Here is a 20,720-nt window from a genome sequence, read left to right as displayed (position 1 = left end):
GTCCAAAAGAGCCGATTCGCTTAAATGAATCGGACTTCTCAGCGCTATCGACCACGTTCTAGCGGTTTCCAGCGGTCTTGAAAAACATCTCCAAACATGGGCTGGAACCTCCCTTGATAAGATAATACACTCCTCCAGAGAAGAGTGGAGGAGTGCACCTCGGAGATTCAAACAAAGGAAGGTGGGATTCATTTCTAGGGTCAAGGGCCAAGATGACATCACAGAAAAGACGATAACCAGAACACAGTGAGATTTCAGGGACAGGCAAGATATGCTTTAATTATTAATAATTTCCTTTATTTAATCTTTTAGAAAAACAGAAAGAAAAGAAATACATGCTTAATCAACACAGTGCATGAGCAACATTGGAAAACATTCAAACTGCCTTCCCTTGTCAAAATTCCTGTAAGCTTCTTTTCAAGGCTTCTTCCATCTCTGCAAAAATTTGTAAAAAAAAATTATTATTTTTTTATAACAAGCCTCATTTATATAAATGTTAAGATCAATCAAACAGAACTGTTATATGATTTGTGAGTTTTTTTAGCCAGTGATTACTCAAACTAATGTGATGCTGCAGTGACATTCAACATCTGTGCTGTTACACCCAAACCATAAAACAAAACCCAGCCAAAACATGTGCTCATGAATCCTGCCTAAATCCCATCTATTACAAGAAATATCACACTGAGCCAAAGCTCAATAAAATGAAACATACCCAAAATGATAATACTGTTCATGCATGTAAAGCTGGCAAAATAAACACTGGATTAATGAATGAACACCATACTCTCAATGAGCTCTGACATACTGTAAAAATACATTTCAGACTCTACACTGTTCAGAAATATAAGATTTTTAGTGGCAGTGTTAAATAAATATGTCAAGATGAACTTATTACCAATATCCAGCTCTTTTGATTTCTTGGCCTCCTCTGCACTCAAAGCCAAAGCCAGTTTCAAGTCCTGATCAAATGCACCTACGGAGAAATAGAAACTGGCACTTAAATGTTACGTTCCCATGTACTTTATTGATTTGCTGATATTTAGTTGAATCATCACAGTACTAAATTGAAACACAGCATTGCAACTGACTGAAGTACCACTTCTAAACAAAATAAATAAAAAGCAGTGGAAAGTAAAATCCTACCATCATCATCTTGTGAAACGGCCACCTCTTGTTTAACATCAAGAATACCTGAAGTAATGGCATTCTTTATGTCTTGAAACTCCTCTGCTGAAAAAAAAAAAAAAAAAAAAAAAATAATAATAATAAATATATAAATAAATAAATAAATATAAAGGAAAGTATGGGAATGACAAGACTCATTAAAATCATGAGAAATGTGATATACAGACTGGAAGTGTAGAATCTGAAGGGGGATTATTGATCTATAATTCAGCTGGAGTCATCATTAAGAGGGAAAACAAGCCAGTAACTCGATATCCATCCAGATACTAAATGGAAACCTCACCATTACTCTGAGAGAAGATCTCCTTGGCATTTATTGTGCTGGTGGAGGCGGCCGGGTTCTCCTCTGCGCTGTCGGGTCGGGAAGAAGCGCATGGTTCTGACCGGCAGTGATGCTTGTGGTAATGTGAATGGAAACTGGGTATATCCTTGTGGCTCTGTGAGCAAACAGTGCACAGAACATCAAAACTCTTCTCATTGCCCTGGGTCTTGTGTGTCAGGAGGATGTGCGTCTTCATCTCGGCGTAGGTGGGTGTGTTTTTGTCGCACTGGCGACAGCAGTAACTGCATTTATTTTCGGTGGCCAACTGTTTCATGCACTTTGTGAATACAGGTTTCCTTTCCTCCCTGGATTTCTCAGAGCCCATACAAGGACAAAGTTGCTCAGGGCTTGTACTTGCTATCAGACTCTCAACGGTGTTTTCCGCGGCTGCTTGGGAGTTATTCGGAGCCTCTTGCACGCAGTAGTAATCTTGGCTGTGCAGACTGTTGTAGTGCTCCTGAAAGTCTTCCTCGGTGTCGTACAGCATGCTATCGCACAGCCCGCAGAAGTAGCGCAGGACTATGTCGCCACCGTGCTCATTGGCGCAATGGCGCCGCAGGGTGGAGTCCTTGAAAAACTTCTGCGGACAGTGGCCACAGGCAAACCTCTGGAAACTGTGGCTGCTCAAATCGCCGCAGTGTTTCCGCACCGCCGCCTCAGAGTCGAAGAGGTCTTCACACATCCGACAAAGCCAAGACTCTGCTTTGGGAGGCGGGACACTAGAGGAAACGTCCGGCCTGGTCATTTCAGTTTCTGCACTGGTGGACGGTTTGGGGGACATACTGGACGAGACGCAGTCGTCTGCGGTGTCTTCTCTTTCCTGGTAGTAGCTGTGGCCTCTGTGGCTTACACCAACATGGGCCATCATGTCTTCCATCCTCGGCATTTCCACCTTGCACTTTCTGCAGTGGAAGAGGAAGTTGGACAAATGAGCACCACCGTGGAACCGGCTCATGTGCAAGCGCGCTATGGACAATTCGCCCATTAGCTTGCCACAGACCGCACATTTGTGAAAGATCTGATTGGCAGCTTGGAGGTGCTTTCTAGCTTGATCTTCCTCTGTGAAGCGTAGGCCGCACTCACAGAACCAGGCGAGCCGTGACCATTTTTTTGATTCGACTTGGGAATCTAAGCTGGCCAGTCGTTTTCGCTTCGCTGAAGGCCCGTCTGAATCGCTCCCACATGCCGTGGCCTTCTGAGCGCTTTGGATTTCGCAGTAGTTGCTGTAGTACAGAAGGGCCCTGTCCATGCTGCTCACCCTCTTCACCTCATGCTTCAGGAGCTCTTTGTGCTCCTCCATCTGACCCAAGCTAAAAAAAGGTTTGGGGCATGAGGAGCAATGACCCATGACTGCCATCGTCCTCATGATGTCTGCCGTGCTTTGATCAGCAGTGACTATAGCGCAGCCATTATTGCAGTGCACACTGGGAAACAAAACAAAAGCAAAAAAAAAAGTTTTGTTGTTATCCCCTTTTTTAACGGCAACTACAGACTTTATATTATTGACATCAGTTTCTTATTTTTGTTGTTCTGTCAGCCAGGTGAAAATTTAAACCTGGGTCATTCTAAACCCTGGGTTATCCATTTGCTTAAGACTTTTCGGATCTTAAAATAAACTTCGCACCATTGGTACTCAGGCCCTAAACTTGAGGGCACCTTTGACATGCATACACACGCATCATGTCAGACGGACTGAGAAAAATAAAACTTGACTCAGAGAAACAATCAATATTAACTTACTTGAAGTGTGCTCTTGCCTCCATATGCGAGGTGAGCACCTTAGAGCAGGCTGTGCATTTGACAGTGAAGTCAACGTCCTTACAGAGAGCGATTAAACGGTTCTTTGCATACCGTGGAACTGGTATAGGCAAGCTTAATGGTTTAATCTCTGAAATTCAAAACATCACATCAGTACAATGTTAAAGAAAAGGAATCAAAACAGGAATCGTTCAGAGATACAGAATGAAAAATGTGTAGTATGTATCAGTCAGTCACAAGACAGCTGGAAACAATGAGTCTGGTGAGTGTGATTCGGATTTGACTGTTGAAGGCCACGCACCACAGAGAGTGATGGACTGAGTCAAGTGTTTTTTTGCAGACATGTGCTCAAGGCATTCGTCCTTGATGTTGAAGAGGAGGTAACAGGCAGGACATGCAAAGCAAACAATCAGCTGAGAGCTCTGGGAACGGCTGTGACCATCAGTGTCAGGGGAAGACACCTACAGATGACATCGAGCACAAGAGACAAAAGCACGGCTTACATGCCACTTCTATTTTTATATCACTTCTCTCATAAGACAATGAAGACTTAGATTTTCCTATAGATCTTTTAAGATAAAGAGTTCCATCTTAGTTCTGGTCTTAAAGGAATAACTCACCCAAAAATGAAACATTACTCATCCTCAGGCCACCCATGATGGGAGATTTGGAGAAATGCAATAATACATCCCTCCAGTCAATCAGTTAATGTCTTGTGAAGTAAAATGCTGTGTTTTTAAGGTGGTGAGGGGTGAAGCACCTTATGTATCCGTTAGGTTTCTTCTTCCGCTCTGGAAGTCTATGGCCGCCCACAGAACCGCTTGTGGAAAAGTTATGAAATTTGGCACACAGACAGAGGACCGTTTCAATATTAACCATAGCAAAACCATCAGGTCCAATTTGCACTCACATATCTGCTTATAACTTTTAGACCGTAAGGTCTAGAAGTAAAATTTTTCTCTCTCTGATTCCTTGGCTCATGCCGAGTCGAATGCACACCAAAATGTACACTTCTACCAGATTTAAGATTTTTCACAATTAAGAATTTTGTGAAAAATCTATTTTTTTTTTTTCAAACTTGTCAATCATGTTAATATGTGAATGTTTTCATAACAACATGAGCCACTTAAACTGGTTAAAGTTATCAAGGTTACTGATATTCAAAATTGTAAGCAAGCGCTGCTTTGTTTACGTTTCGTATATCTGCGTTTATCTCCTTTATCTTTGTTTCAGTTTCTCCTTTTGAATGATGAATATATATTATTAATAGCTGCTGATATGGACAGCTCGTTACTCTTATGCATGCACAAAACACACGTGTTAGTTTGCCGTCGACTGCAGTCTGTGTGGTGTGTTCAAACACAGCTTTTTGGGCCGACGATGCTGACGCAAGGCTACAGCACCGTCGGCATTCATCACCGCAACTTATATAAATCCATCCTGATATAGATGACCTTTTAGAACTGTTTTTGCTTGTAAATGGTACTTGATCTGAGATATTTCTCTCCTGATATAGATGACTTTTTCACAGAAGAAAGAATTATGGATATAGGACTCTTTGGTGAGCAAGTGATGTAATGCTACATTTCTCTGAATCTCTTTTGATGAAGAAACAAACTCATCTATTTTGGATGACCTAAGGGTGAGTAAATTTTCAGCAAATTTTAATTTTTTGGGTGAACTACTCCTTTAACAATTTGAGTGGCAACGCCTTCAGACTTAGATGTTTTCAAGTCTGACAAGTGGCCCATTTAACTGTAAGGGCCAGAGAGGGCATTAAAACAGGTGTACTGCTGCAGCACTGCTCTTTGCTCATCTCACTTGCACAAAACACTGCTCTGTACTTCTCAAACTGCATCAAAACACATGTAAACAAATTAGCCCTCAACATTAACATTTCTATGAATAATGCACTCACTCATGGGTGATATTTAACTTGTAGAGCTTCAATGATAAGTACATTAAATTACTGGGTTTGACTTATGAATGAATTATACATACAGAATGTCAGCTTACAGAAATTATATCATCATTGAATAAATGTGTTAATGTTTTTTTTTTTTTTTTCAAAAAAGAACTCTATTAAACATTTAATTTAAAAATGCATTAACATGTCTACTTTGAAAAATGCAGGGGGGGAAATATTATGATCACTTTATAACATCAATAATCATAAAGATGAAAATATTGTTAAAAATTTAAACCTTAGACTCCACGTGGTCCTTCCATGCACATCTGGAGTGAAAGTAGCACCCACAGGCCACACAGGCATAGAAAGCAGCGGGGCTGCCTCTCAGCGTAATCGTGGGATCACAGGGTGAATGATCAAACCTGTCAATACAAAGTTAAAGAGGGTCAAACAGACCTCAACTGCATCCAGCTGAAAATCAGAGCAATTTCTGAACATGTACCGAGTACCTTTTAAGATGCCCCTCGAGCAAAGGAACATTGTCATAGACTCTGCCGCAGTTGATGACCGGGCAGGTCTGAGGAGAACACTTTGCTGCAGCGGGAGCCGACCTGCGCCTCCACAGCGAGCTGGAGTTAACGGTGCCTGGCTGTAAACCTGAGCAATCCAGACAAAGTGAGCAGAAGAACCAACCATACACATATACACTCTATTACTGGAAATAATAAAGTTAGAAGAACATTACAGACCTGGCATTTTAAGCCAAATATCCACACAGCGCTTGGCATCACTACTGCCACTATTACTGTGGCTGACCGACAGCTCGTGCCGCCCATGTGCTTGCTGTGAAATTATTTTCTCCTACAATAATATAAAATCACAAAATACAGTTGTAATCAATGTCACTTATCCTAAACATGCACTGCAAGTCACCTTCATTTCTACAGCGCTTAAAACAGACAGATTAAAGTTAAAACACCCAAATGATGGATTTATTGTTTTTACAAACACGCAGCTTTTGGTTTTTTCAAGACATTAACTGATGGACTGGAGTGGTGTGGATTACTTGTGATGTTTTTATCAGATGTTTGGACTTTCATTCTGACGGCACCCATTGCACCCATCATTGGTGAGCAAGTGACGCAATGCTACATTTCTCCAAATGTGTTCCCATGGAGAAACTTTAGGGTGAACAGTTCCTTTAATCTTGAGTTATGGTACGTGCAACTATGCATTTTTTTAAATTCTATAAGGATTGAGAAAAGTCAAACCTTAAAAGCTTTGCACTTTTCACGTCTCTCCAGTTTTTCCACAGCAACTTGGCGTGCCAGTCTGTCCAGCGTGGACATAGCATGAGCCCTCTGCTTGTCAACCTGCTCCTCAATCTGAGCGTTGCATTTAAAGCCCATCGGATGCCGTTTATGCATGCAAAAACAAATAAATATAATATACAATGAATTCCCACAAAACAAATAAAACAAACCATTAATCAAATCAAAGAAAAAATAAAAAAAAAGACAGAGCTATATACAATGAAGAAAGATGGTAATACAATCAAAAAAAATGGTAATTGATTCCAAAATAGCAGTCAGTCCCCACTTGCATCCACATTTACACCTTGTAGACATCAGTCACACAACAAGCTACTTATAAACAATAGAGTAACACAAAATTTACCTATAACAACAATCGTAAACACTAGAGTATCAGAAAAGGTGTCTATAAGAACCGTGCACTATAAGTTATTCACTATTAAATCAGCCAAGTTTGACTGATGCCAAAAATCATTTGATCTTCCATGGATTGTGACGCAATTGAAACTCAAATGGAAAGACCACCACCATTTACATGGGATTTCTGCATTTGGTAGATGCTTTTATCCAAAGCGACTTACAATGCAATTAGGATATATACGCAATCCATGAGAGCTGAACTCATGGTCTCGGAGCTGTTAGGATCGCTACCTTTGCAAAAACACCAGAAAATTACTAAAGCATAAACCTATCACACACATAAAGCAAAAATATGTCTACATCAAAAATTATTGTTGTTTGGCTGTATGATGGTAAAGAGCAGCTTGGACATTCTGCCAAACATCTTCTTCTGCATTACACAAACCGAGGGTCACAGGTTTGGAAAAACATGATGGAGAGTAAATGACTAAAGAATGGCCCACGCTGTTCATTTGTATATTCTAGTCCGTGTTTAAGGAAACTCACGGTGTGCACGGCAGACATGCCCCCCTCATCCTCTCCGTCACTCAGCAGGTCTATGCACTCCAGCACCGGTCTGAGAGAGCCCTCCTAAAACACCAGGGTTAGGGGGAATTATTACACAGGCTCAATCCAGTTCCCAAGAGTGAAGACCTAGATCCAAACCACTGTCCCAATAACTCAAATTAGAAATGAAGGCAGTGAGATTGTAGGCACACTTACAGACACAAACTCCACCTCATCCTCCACATCCTCAGAGACTGCAGAGGAAGACATCACTTCTGTCCTCCGTGGAGCATCACATTAATCACTGCCGACGAAAAGAAGAAAAGTATTGCATGCAAAAACGATCTTAGAAATAACTGCACGAGCTTTAACATTTTAACTAGCATTTAAATGTTATTTTACTTCATTGAATGTGGAGGGTGATCGCATTTTACAGGAAATCAAAGGTTATCAATTCTGTAAACAGCCTGAATGTCAACTACTCGTCGACAGGGAAATGAGAGAAAGTCACACCAAACAAACCGTACTGAAAGACGTTCTGCAACGATAACGCTAGCAAACAATTCACCGTCAAGACAAAAATCGCAACATCTGATGCTTATTTGCGTAAAAGTTAGCAGAAACCATTACCAAAACTGAGCATGTAGCGTAGGAAGCGAGCATCAACTATAGCATCACAGGAAGTGAGCTCGTCAAAATAAAAGTCATCCAACCAACCACGTGTCATTATTTTTCACTTTTACTAATATTTATATAATAATAATAATAATAATAATAATGAAACCACTGTGTAATTATTTTTTTTCTGCAAAATGCTACAATTATCTAGATTTTTAAAAATCGGGAAAATCAAATGATTGCATAACTCATGCAGGACACATTCTTAAATTGTTAGACAATTATTCATACTGTATACTGTAGGCTATAAGCAATTTAATTCTAATAATAATAAAAAAAATAACCTATTATTAATTGTCAGAGCTGGGTAATCTGGATTACGTAGGCTAATCAGATTCCAAAAATGCATTACTTTTAATTTGATTCAATTGCATTTTAAAATACGACAGTTACTTTCGTATTGATTACATGATTGCATATTATTAACGCAATAGTCATAAATTATTCATAATTTATTGATTCTGCCTAATTCCTCTCTTTTATCTTTTAAATGTACATTTCTCAAATAACCTACCACTTATATACATTCAGAAATTCTTCCAGTTTTGTGGACATTCACACAAGACCAGTCACTAGTCAGGTGGATATAATTACACGGAAAACTGCATTTGACCATAAAATAAAAAATCATTTTCGGGGGTAAGAAGTGTTTCAACATTGTATCAACTACATTAATTTTTTATTTGAATTATCACTCAGAGGCTCATTAATCATATATTACTATGTCTTTGGAAGGCTTTTGTCTTTCAAACACACTAAAATACACATATTCATGCTATTTAGCCTACATGTAATGCAGGCATTCCCAAACTTTTTTGTCATCTTTTACCCCAATATATTTACTTGAAGTACCCCTGAGATAATTTTGATAATTTAGTAACACATTTGCATGCTCACGGTTCTCTGCCTTTGGTTAATGGACACATGACAAAAATATTTCATTTTTTTGTGTTTTATTTTGATAGATGATTTTAAAATTATTTATTTTAATTGAACATTTTTATGATTTAATTGATCATTAGTTTTTCATAAAACTCACAAACCCCCTGCAGTTCCTTCACGAGCCGCAGTTTGGGAAACCTTGACACTTCATTATGTTAATAACAAGAAATGTAATATATTTTCTTTTTCCTTGCATTTTATATCAATATGGTACAAGATTATCCTATTTAAACCAAAATGATAAGCGAGTTAGGTCAGAAGTAATCTACAAGTAATCAAAAAGTAGTCTGATTATAGCCTATATTACCTAAAATGCAATGTAATGGATTACGTTACAATTTTGCCATGTAATTTGGAAACAGACTACAATTTGTAATCTACTCAGCTCTGTTAATACAATTTATGATTATCAAAGACGTTACATGAAATTTCACACGCATAAAAAAACAACAACAACTGTATACTTGTTTTATAACTAAAAAGTATTTCCCTTATAAAATACTGTTAAAAGTACTATTATATTAATAAAGGCCAAACATATAGCCTACATTTACAGTAAATTATTGTTGGCACAAGTATCCTTTATACAAGCATCCCTATAAGTGAAATCCTTTAGGGCATTCTCAGAAATGCTTGCTTACATTTCTTTTTATAGTTTCCTATATTTCTTATTTATTATCAAATCTGTTTACTGGATTTATTTGGCATTTGCTATGCTATGTTTATTATTTTAGTTCCATTTGTTGCTCCAGTGTAGATTTGAGCAGATGATAATTAATGGATGACAAAGCTTAACCGTTATAAAAGTAGGCCCTACATGCAAAATATACAGTTACAAAATGCTATGCTATGCTCAGTGTATTTCTGGCATATCATTATAACTGTAAACAACCCGTCTATGGAAATTACTGCTAAGTTTAAGACGTCCCAGAAATGAATATAATTAAGTCCACGTGGAGCGCTTCATTAAGCCTTATAAAAGAGCTGACACCAAAGCCATATTTTGGTCAAAAGGCTGAAGTTTATGCTTAGAAACACATCACGTGGACATTTCCAAACGCATGTAGACTGAGGCGCCACAGATCAGCTTTGCTGAGCTCAGATGCTGCTGCTGCTGATGCTGCCCTGCCCTGCGCGAGCTCTGAAAAACACGGGCTCCTGCTGAGTCATGGCTTGTGCTGGTCCATTATTGAAGTACACACACCACGAGATAGACTATATGTCAGGGACCTACAAGTGAGGCATTACAGCATGAAATAGCCGTTCATAGTAGGCTGTTTACATAAGGAGAGGAAGCAGACGTGTAGGAGTGGCTGTGCTACATCGCAATGATTGCTGCGGCTTTCCTGGTCTTACTGAGACCCTTAAGTATCCAGTGTGTATTATTGCTATTATTGCTTTTGGTAGGAACTGTCGCCACGATCCTGTTTCTCAGCTGCTGGCATCGGAAGCTCCGTAACGAGAAAATTCCCATAAAATCTGTGCTCACGAGGCGCTCGAGGAGTCGTGGTGAGTAGAGCCGGACGCGTCGCGTCATGTCCACCCTATATATGTTTATTTTTATTTATTTTATTTATTTTTTCTGTAGGATGTCATTGCGCTAGCATGCATGCTGCATGTACAAGCACAGGATTTAGTAGACATTTCCTTCCTTCTTATCTTCGTATGGGATCATCAAAGCGTTTGCGTGCCGCATGCGAGCGCGAGCGATGCTTCGTTTTTCATCGTTTGTTCTCGTTGTGTGTTTAATAAAGTGTTCTTTATTTCAAGACCAGACAAAGTTATTTGAAGAGCATCTCTAAGACACATTATGACTGAATACATGTGGGGTTTGTTTCAATCATTCCCATTTGTTCTAAGCTGGTTTCCGGCCGCATCATTTTCGCTCTGAGGTAAATATCTTTCTCTTGCTCTGTCTGTCAAGGTCATAGAAGAGTAGAGCAAAGCATCCAAAAACAATGACGTTCTCGAGAAATGCTGTGTTTTGTTTGACAGTTATTTAGTTACTTTCATCTTGATGTCCAGAAAAGACTACTTTTATCTGCGTGAAATGCGCATTGCGGCGATGATGTTATGATATAATCCAGAAAAGACTACTTTTATATAAATATTACATGCTTACAAGAAGTTAATATGTGAAAATTAATAAACAACAAAAGACTGCAATTGCGGCGCCTAACAGTTCTTGCTTTGCGATGATGTTATGGTCATTGTCTGACAGGTATGTCGTCACAGTCCACGTCATGCGAGGAGAAGCGCACGCGCGCGCGTTTCTGAAGAGAAGGCGCTCATCGAGAGCGAGCCGGACTCGAGCGCGGCCGTGAGGAAGCGCAGAGTGAAGAAGAGAGTCCAGCCCGAGTTCTATCACTCCGTGCAGCTCACGCCAACACGCAAACCAGTAGGTATTCCCTCATCTACAAGGCGTTTACTCGCAGTCCACTCTTAGAAATCAAGCTTCTTTACTGGCATCTATGGTTCCATACAGAGTTCCGTTGGAACCCTTCAATGCACAAAATGTTCTTTATAGTGGAAAAGGGTTCTTCCCAGTAGCCTAGGAAAAACAATGGTTCTTCTAACCATTAACTGAAAGGTTCTTCGGGGAACTACATGTGGGGAACTTTGGGAACTGCACCTTTATTTGTAAGAGTGTATGTGTACATTGACCTGTAGCTATAGACCTTATTACTGGGCAAAAAAAAAAAAAAAAAAAAAAGCTATGGTATAAGCTAGTTACCATTAAATAAAAATCAACCTTATTCATTTTCTTAATACACAACTATTTTATTAAGTATGATTCATCACAATCTTTCCTACAACTTTCATTTTTGGTTGCCCTTAGCAAGTTTTTTTTTCAATCCCTCCCTCCAGTCACTTCTAGAACCCTTCTCACCATCCAAAAATGACAGAAAACCAATACTATACATCATTTCTTTTGCTCACAAATACATGAGATTCCAGAAGTGGGCTGGTGAGTCAGTTTGTGTTTCTCAGTCAGCTGCAATGGTTACTTTTAATACCTTATGATCAGTCTTATTGATGGTGATTCTCCAATATAACCAAGATATCTTTTAAAATATGAACTCTTTTTCCTCTTTGACCATGTCAAATTAAAAAGTATTTGTATTTTCAGTCATGTCTAATTTGTGTCACCTTAAAAATGTAACCAATAAATAAATAAAATCAATGTACACTAGAATTTGATGTTATAATATCACAGAGTTGACATCATTATTAAAATCTAGATCGTCTGCTTTTCCTTGCATGACACATAATGTTTAGGATATATACCAGATTTTAAACCACTCTGTAATTTCATATATGTGGAAATTCTAGGAACATAATGCAGAAAAAAACACTTATTTGATTCAAGCAGTAGAAACACGACAGGACTCTTATGAAAGGTAGGAAAGTGATCAAAGGCCCTTTGTAAGTGATATTTATACTCAGAATAACAGGATGTGGATTCGGCATGCTACTCATTTCTTCTTCCTTCCTTCGATATAGGCCCTTCCTTTTAAACCGCTATACTGTATAATTGCTAGTGAACAGTGTCCATCTCAACTTTCTTGTGCACTCTTAGTTTGATCGATAACGGAATCTCACTGCACTGGTGAGCGACATTGAGACTGTCTGAGCATTTTCTAAAAATATCCCAGAAATAAATGTACTGTAAAGCTGCTTCTGATGTATTACCTTACAACAGAACTTGATCTTTGTCGTTGGAGGCACAGTCAATAATAGTACAATAGAATGCAACGTATTGCACTGCCTACTGTGTAGTACATAATGTATATACTGCATAACCTTTTTTATTTTTTGTTTTGTACATGTGTCATTCCCAGAAATTTGGGGTAGGATTTACTTTGGAGCAATGTTCACTCAGAAATTGCTTGTAAATTTCACAAATCACAAAGAAACGGCATGTAACACATTTAATTGAATGTTAAAGACCGAAACAGTATTTTCTTGTAAAACAATAGTAATCTTTGTTTTATTTACAACTTTGAAAAATGTCTAAAATTGTTAATTTAGAAAATATTTCAAGTATTATGTAAAATTTCTAGCTTTCTTCTTGTACATCAGATGTTCTTTGAAACTATTTTAAATCATGCTGGAGAAGATGATGCTCAGGTTTGCTCTGCTTGTGAAGTTCATGCGAGCTCTAATCTTGTTCTCAAAGAGAAGCATATTCACGAGTGGTGTCAGACTTATGTACACAGAAGTCATAAATAATTTGCTTTTGAGTATATTAAATCTTTGTAATGTCCTACGATCTGCCACAACTCGACTGAAGTTCATGGTGATTATTGTAAATCCCAAAAGTAGGCACACACACACACACACACACACACAAACACACACACACACACAAACAAAAAAACACAAACACGTATTACACACACACACACACACACACACACACACACACACACACACACACACACACACACACACACACACACACACACGCACACACACATATATAAATGTAGTGAAAGTAGTCTGACTTTATGCTACTTTGATTTGAATGTCACATACAGTGACAGATTATCTATGAAAGTTCTCTGCAAAAACATCTTTCATCTTTAATATCGATATTAATTTACCCTGATGAAAGGCACAAACCTTATATGAAAATTAGATACTGTGCTTTTTTAATGGAATCTAGAACATTGTAGTATGTGTGTGTCTGGACACTTGCTGAAATGGTTTACACAGACATTGGTTGCCATGCGTAATGTATAACTGAAGTATTACAATGCTTCTTCAGTGAATAATCAAGCAGTACATTTTTGTAAATCTGGAAACATGTAAACAAGCTTATCAGTATTGTAGCCTATTGTTTTTAATATTTTTTATACATTTAATATTTTGTGTATTGTGTTTCTTTTTGCATACTCCACTGGAGCACATGCTGTCTGACTAACAGACCTCACAAGCCTGTGACTGCTTGCCTCGCAGCTGTTACCTCACATTCATGCTTTGACATGGTTGTCATACTTAAAAGTTCAAGATTGTCAAGATGTTGGTGCTGGTGGTTTACGGGGACTCTCCATGCGTGTAATGGTTTTTAAACTGTACAAACTTAACCCTCAAATTAAACTTTCAATTAAAAAAAACCCCACCACTTAGTATGTTTTTTAAGCCTTTTGAATTACGTACCTTTTTATGTGAAATACTTTTCAAGGAATAAAAAGCTGGGACACAGAAAGTGTCCTCATAAACTACCTTCATATTGTAATACCTGTGTCATACCCATGTCATTATTCAAATTTGAGTCCACATAAACCACCTAAACCAGTGCGTGCGCACACACACACACACACACACACAATAACTTTTACTCCTGCATTTTGCAATATGAATAGCAAGTTTTCACATCTTTTTCACGTTTTTTATTCAGTGATTTCAGAAGAAATCAGTACCTTTTTATGTGAAATACTTTTCAAGGAATAAAAATCTGTGTTCCTTTATATATCTGTATTTAATTTATGTATTTAATGCCTTTCAAGAACATAATTCACAAAGATCAAAAATGGAGAAGGCAACATACAAAAAACAACTCTTAAAATAAAGATTATTTATTGGCTTTGATGGTTCCATGAAGAACTGTTAACATCCAGAACTTTCCAAAATGCTTTTCTAAAATACTCTTCACACTAAGAAAAAAGGAAGAAGAAGGTTCTTCTAGGCCATCAGCACTGTGAAAACTCCATTTTGAAAACTTTATTTTTAAGAGTGTATAAAACAACTCATCCTGGTCTCAGAATATATTGTTTCAGGACACCAATGTATTGAAGTTTTGCTGCAGAAATACATTTTTGAGAATTTTCATTAAATAGTTGTTGCAACAGAGAATTTTAAATGCCTTCAGAATTTCTTCTTTTGTGTTCCACAGGGAAACTATCTTGAGATTTCTATTGACATGGGGGTTAGAAAATAATGACAGACTTTTTTTTCTTGCTATATAAGGCATTCTTGGAAGATATGTATTACTTGTCACTGTTAATTTTGTTCAGACCTGCTGGAAACACCAGTTGAGAAAGTGAAAGAGCAGTAAGTCATTGCGCTGAGCGTGAACGCGCTTCCAGGGATGGCGCTGTAGGACCACAGCTCAGCGATTCCGCTCACCGAAGGTTCCTGACTCCTGTCCGCGGCTCTAGTCTGCGCGTGTCAGTGCATGGTGACGCCGTGGGTTTGTATGCTGCTCTCCCTCAGCGCAATCTGCTCTCTCTCTCTATCTCTCTCTCTCTCTCTCTCTCTCTCTCTCTCTGTCTCTCTCTCTCTGTGGCACCATTTCATGCTTTGGATCAAACCGGGCGACACGCTACGGAATTACCGCCACAAGGGTGTGGTTCTATCCAAAATGACATCGCCGTATGTACATGACAAGTGGATGTAGGATATCTGCGCATCCTTTAGAGATGTACACAGCGGTGAGTGCTGCGTTGTCCTGGCGGGGGAGCCACATGTGATAAATCCTGATGGGAGTGTTGTTTTATTGTCGATCTCTGATCATTTGAGCCTGAGGTGATTTGCAAAGAGCAGATGTGTGTTTTAATCTCGGTCTGTTGTGCGCGCAGTGATGGTGAGACACCATAGCTTTCGCTCGCAGCGCTGTTGTTATTTGCGCTCCTGTGCTGAATAGGCGATTCATTGCCTTTCTATTGTCTCTTCACACAGAGCTCCGGGTCCGGGAACGCGTCCCTGCGCTGTTCTATGTCTTCATCGGCAGATTTCTCCGATGATGAAGAGTACAGTGTGAAATCTGGGTCGGTGTCGCCAGCACCGGGGGACACGTTACCGTGGAATTTACCCAGACATGAGCGCTCGAAGCGGAAGATCCAGGGAGGATCCGTGCTCGATCCTGCCGAGAGGGCGGTGCTCAGAATCGCAGGTAGGAACCCAAAATATATCCCAGCCTCACTCACTGGGCTCCATTCATCAGGCTCTTACACAGAAAACGATGTGGCCTGTTGTTTGCTTTTTAATCGAGCAGCAGTCAGTGAACTACACGTGTAAATAAAGTGTTGGACAAATAATAAACGATGACGAATTAACTTTGGGGTAGTTTGGGTTTTAAGAAATGGTCAAGTGGCTATTAAAAAGGCATCGGAACTATGGATGGTCCCAATCACATGCTTTAAATGTCTTGCACTGTGACTGGAAACACCTGATCCTTACATGTAAAATCTGCAGGTCATCATCATCATCATTGTCATCATAAAACGAAAAATAATAAGCTTAACGTTTCTTCTGATGCACTGTGAACTGTTTTGGTGGCTGGAAGTCAGTGTTGTTTTTAAAAGCTCAAGGCTGAAAGATGAATCAGCATTCTGTAATCTGCATGTTTTCCTGCTCTGGAATGAGAGGACATTCCCTCTTAGGCTTCTGTAGCATCATGATCTAACACGAGATTCAGATGGCAATATGACATGCCATTATAATATGTCATTTTATATATATATATATATATATATATATATATATATATATATATATATATATATATATATATATATATATATATATATATATGGTACAAAATCTATCTATCTATCTATCTATCTATCTATCTATCTATCTATCTATCCTAATAGCCTATATACAAACTCTCAGAAAAAATGGTACAAAAGCTGTCACTGGGGCAGGACCATTTCAAAAGGTACATTTTCGTACCATATTTACCTCTAAAGGATGCATATTAGTATCTTAAACCTAAATATTAATACATAAAGTATAAGTATAAAATGGTACATATGCCTATTAGTACCGTTTGAAAGGGTACAGGCCCACCTGCTTGAGAAGGTGTTGTTCTGTAAATGTGAGTTGAGCTGGTCGAGCGCAGCGCCATCATGTTCCCGTTGCGAACGCGAATCTTCCGGTTTTAGGACCTTGGAGAGCACGCGCGCTTCGCTTGTGTCACAGACACACGGCAGACAGTGACCACCAGCATGAGCCTCTAAAATAGAGGATGACTGTGCATGACACATTCTCCCCTTTATGTAGTCGGACATTTGATATATATAGCATTCCAGACGAATGCTGACCACACATGACCAGAGTAGCGCTAAACTAAGCACGCAAAACGTCATATTGTGAAAACTGGTATTATTTTCAAGAACCTTATGGGGTTTGCTGGTACGGTGAACGACAGTCACTGATAACCACAGCCCGTCCTCTCACCGGCACACGGCCGAGATTTACGGCTGAAGCGGCAGAGGAAGTCCCGCTCATTGGCCGGTTGGTGGACCTGGGAGGGGAGGCAGAGGGGCGTCGCCGGTCACGGAGCAGCGGCGCTCGGGCAGGGCTTCAGTTCGCTGGTGCGTTTGGTAAATGACCAGCCTCAACCGCCCCGCCAATGGCCCGTTACGGACCGGCTCCGTATAGGCTCGCCGACGAATTGGAATATCTCCAGGCGTACGAGGACGTGCTTGAGAAATATAAAGGTAAAGAATGAATCCAGTTTGGCCGTTCCTTAAAATAATTTTTGCTTATATAACCCTGGCGCTCCCGAGCGTCAACGAGACGGTTAACGGTGTCAGAAGATCAGCGTGATTCATACTTACAATAATTAATACATTGTTTCATTGTTTACTGAATAGAAACTGTTCACTTGGTAGCAGATTTGCTGACCGGGAATGAAAAAATTATTAATTTGTTACAGTTTAATAAAAGTCAAAACCCTTTTATTTCTGTCTGTCTAGTGTAGAAACATTGTTCTGTTTGTGTGTTCAGATGATTGTATTGGATGTTTGTAATATAAGCCCATTGTGTAATTCTGGTTTGATTGGTAGCTTACATAAGTCTGTTGTGTCCCATCCATCCTGACCGCTCTAAATGCACCCCCCCCCATGCACTTAAGATGATGATACACTTAGCATCTTCTCAGCATCATCCTGCCAGTCAGCCTCCGTCTCTGCTACATGCATTTCTAAAGAAATATACAAATGCACTTGCATTTTTCCCCCACTGACTGAATGTTAAGCATTCAGGTGAAGCTGATGTGTTGCTTTTGGTGATTTGTAGCTCAAGCAGAGCAGCAGAGTGTATATCAGCTGTTGGGTTTTATAAGCTAACAGTCAGCTGTGGAAAAGCTCAACAGTGTGTGTGTGTGTGTGTGAGGCTGCTGCAGTCATATGATGTAGGGTCACTCTGATTCTGTGTGTTTTGCTTTCTGGAGGCAGTAAGCTTGATAAATAAGTTCTTATCTTTATTATCTATTATCTTGTTTATTTTCTACAGTGCATAATTTTAATTTAATTGCATATAAAACCATGGTGACAAAACAGTTGTTATTTATCAGAAGCCATGTGTGTGTGATTGTTTTGAAAAATGATGTTTAAATTGCTTTAGTGGGTTGAGGCAAACAGCACCCAAACATTCCTGATTTTCTAGAATTTGTCTATGTGTAGGTGTAGGCCACGTCTTGTAAAAAATCACTTTTGTTCTGGCTTGACTTGAGTCCAGAGGTTATCAAAGCTAGTTTATTGGTCACCGTGAACGGGTCTGAGTGCCAACAAGAGCTGGGCAAGCACAGTTAGAAAATATCAAGGGATATTCCTCAGTGTTTTTCACCCTTTAATTGAGTATATAATTGCAAATTACTTTAAAAGTGTGATTTTATTAATGATTCCACAGTCAGTTGCATGAAACAAAACACCAAGAATGACATTTAATCATTTTATTTAGATGCAGCATTTTAACAATGCTTAGTTAAGAACAATATGCAGTATTTACTAAAAATATAGTTTTAATAAAACAATATAATAAAAAATAAACAAAATAGGATAGATAAATTAAATTAAAAAATTAATAAAATTAAAATTTAGAGACTCTGGAGTCAAGAATTGATCAACTTCAGATATATACATTAAAGATAAGCATTTCCTTTGAATTAAACACTGCGCTTTATTCTTTGTTGAATAAGTTAATGACACCTTCTGCCTCATACTGAATCCAGTTTTAGTTCTTCCTGTAAGAATGACTTTTAACCCATATGACCATGCCTTCGAACGCACTGGAAACTGTGATGCTCTGAATACCCTTCCTCTACAGTCACCACCAGAATATTCCCTGCTTAAAATGTGTAGTGCGATGTAATGTCATCGACTTTTTACGATGTCTATTGTGCTCTTTACTCTGATTGTCAGTAGTCTCATCGAAGTCTATTATGCTCTTTGCTCTGATTGTCAGTAGTCTGTTCAGGGAGTTTGGAGTTCTCTAGAGAGTGGGAGCTATGGACAATGATAAAATTGATGTTTGGTGGAAACATTCCTGGAAGTGACGTCCAGCTCTGTAGAGTTATACAGTAACACTGCTGGAGCTGTTCTCAGAACAAAAGCTCGTCACATAGACGGTCTGCCTCTTTCTTTCTCTAATGCTAAATGTCTCTCTATAGCCCTATAGTGAACGTTCATGCTGAATGTATGTCATGCAGGACTGAGTGGGTGGGAGGGGCTCAGTATTGGGGAACTGTTGATTGTCAAACTAAAAGTTTAAAGCAGTTAGTGTACCAAAAACATTTTAAATATATCAAAATGTATTTCTGAATATAAATTTATAGCGGAAATATAACAATCATTACTTATTACATTATGTATAAGTTATCTGAAACTAAAAAAATTGTATTAATATGATGCCATTTAAAAATATTGGATAATAATAATAGTAAATTGAATTATGTTGTAATTGTTGCCATAATGATTTATTTACTGTATAAATTTTCTATATAAAATGTAGAAATCACTTAAACTTAAAGGAAATGGTTGATGTCTAGGTTAGTGTCCAGTTACTGTGTGGAATTTAGTTTATTTTGGGTTTCGAGGTAAGAAGCACTGAGAAAATGCTGCACAATACCTGCTTAATTGGGTATTAAATGTAATAACACACAAGGAGAAGGGTTTTTTTTTTGTAAACCAGAGCGTTTCATCTTCAGTTCCTTTCAAAATGTCTTAATCATGTACTTTTGAATGGAACCTGGATGAGCGTGTTTAAATAGGCCTGTGAATTTGAGACTGGAACATGGAACCTGCTTCAGGGTCATGCACAGTCACCTTCGCTCAGGCCTGGAAACGTACAGGACCGCAGTGTACTAACAGCTGAAGATCTGAAATTGCATAAGCCCTTGTGTTTTTTTTAACATTGTGTGCCTAAGAAAGCTTAAGATTTACTCAAGAGTGGGTGCGGCTCTCATTTTTTTTTTGAGCTCGAGTGTCCTTTCTATTAAGATAAGAAGCTTTTTCATGAAATTCTAAAGGTACTGTAGTGTACATAGAAACGACAAGCTTTGCATCCACTTGTCATTGTGGACAGTTTTCATAAGGCTTTTGTTATTACTTGATTGAGTTCTTATGGGTGAAAACCAAAGAAGAAAAGGATTTGAAATATTAGCCCTTTCTGTTGATTCCATGTTGTTTTGTCTGGGTTAACCATATTATATTGATGATTAAAGTATTGCAGAAAATCTGGAATTTCATGGAACTGCTTTACTCAAAAGAGCCAGTAGTTCTGGCTTCTATTAGCTGTAGTGTTCTGTCACGCTGTAGGAAAACACAGAGCCACGGTATATTTAGTTCATACGCTCAGTACCAGGACACACTGCATTTAACCAGGTCAGATGCTTTTTGTGCCAATGCACATCAAATAAATTGCTACGAGGTCATGGACTAGCTGCAGTTCTCTCAGGTTTTCAGGCTTGCTT

General features: G+C 38.8%; 2 protein-coding genes across 7 annotated transcripts in view; one reads left to right on the top strand and one right to left on the bottom strand.

Annotated features, from left to right (window-relative positions):
- Positions 1 to 280: 280 nt before the first annotated feature.
- On the bottom strand, positions 281 to 8,103 carry znf451 (zinc finger protein 451). 6 transcript variants are annotated; one of them, XM_042768364.1, is made up of 14 exons: positions 8,027 to 8,103; positions 7,613 to 7,700; positions 7,397 to 7,480; positions 6,449 to 6,562; positions 5,927 to 6,038; positions 5,687 to 5,834; positions 5,473 to 5,599; positions 3,570 to 3,729; positions 3,251 to 3,398; positions 1,472 to 2,934; positions 1,147 to 1,233; positions 899 to 976; positions 716 to 747; positions 281 to 435 (listed from the first exon to the last, which is right to left on the bottom strand). In XM_042768364.1, exons 2-13 carry the CDS (start codon positions 7,664 to 7,666, stop codon positions 734 to 736), a joined length of 2,589 nt encoding a protein of 862 aa, XP_042624298.1. In that variant the 5' UTR covers positions 7,667 to 7,700; positions 8,027 to 8,103; the 3' UTR covers positions 281 to 435; positions 716 to 733. The 6 variants fall into 6 exon arrangements, with proteins under 6 accessions (XP_042624298.1, XP_042624292.1, XP_042624297.1 ...); XM_042768358.1 differs by lacking the exon at positions 716 to 747; XM_042768363.1 differs by lacking the exon at positions 716 to 747 and having other exon boundaries at positions 1,147 to 1,230.
- A 1,925-nt stretch (positions 8,104 to 10,028) lies between these two features.
- LOC109112381 (dystonin-like) overlaps positions 10,029 to 20,720 on the top strand; it is a 114,695-nt gene continuing 104,003 nt past the window's right edge. The window contains exons 1-4 of the mRNA XM_042768356.1: positions 10,029 to 10,525; positions 10,877 to 10,908; positions 11,238 to 11,414; positions 15,701 to 15,914. Coding sequence (XP_042624290.1) covers positions 10,345 to 10,525; positions 10,877 to 10,908; positions 11,238 to 11,414; positions 15,701 to 15,914 — 604 coding nt within the window. The 5' untranslated portion in view covers positions 10,029 to 10,344. The remainder of the gene's footprint in view (positions 10,526 to 10,876; positions 10,909 to 11,237; positions 11,415 to 15,700; positions 15,915 to 20,720) is intronic.

This window comes from Cyprinus carpio, chromosome A13 (assembly GCF_018340385.1).
Source record: "Cyprinus carpio isolate SPL01 chromosome A13, ASM1834038v1, whole genome shotgun sequence".
Classification (NCBI taxonomy): domain Eukaryota; kingdom Metazoa; phylum Chordata; class Actinopteri; order Cypriniformes; family Cyprinidae; genus Cyprinus; species Cyprinus carpio.
This window is presented reverse-complemented; position numbering and strand designations above follow the sequence as displayed.

What these genes read in the sequence shown, in the direction of transcription:
- znf451 (XM_042768358.1), bottom strand. Translation starts at nt 7,666, where the DNA reads ATGTCTTCCTCTGCAGTCTCTGAGGATGTGGAGGATGAGGTGGAGTTT. An exon ending in AAAAGTGCAAAGCTTTTAAG is followed by an intron (nt 6,039 to 6,448) that starts GTTTGACTTTTC and finishes ATATTATTGTAG; the next exon opens with GAGAAAATAATTTCACAGCA. An exon ending in GAGGCAAGAGCACACTTCAA is followed by an intron (nt 2,935 to 3,250) that starts GTAAGTTAATAT and finishes TTTGTTTCCCAG; the next exon opens with TGTGCACTGCAATAATGGCT.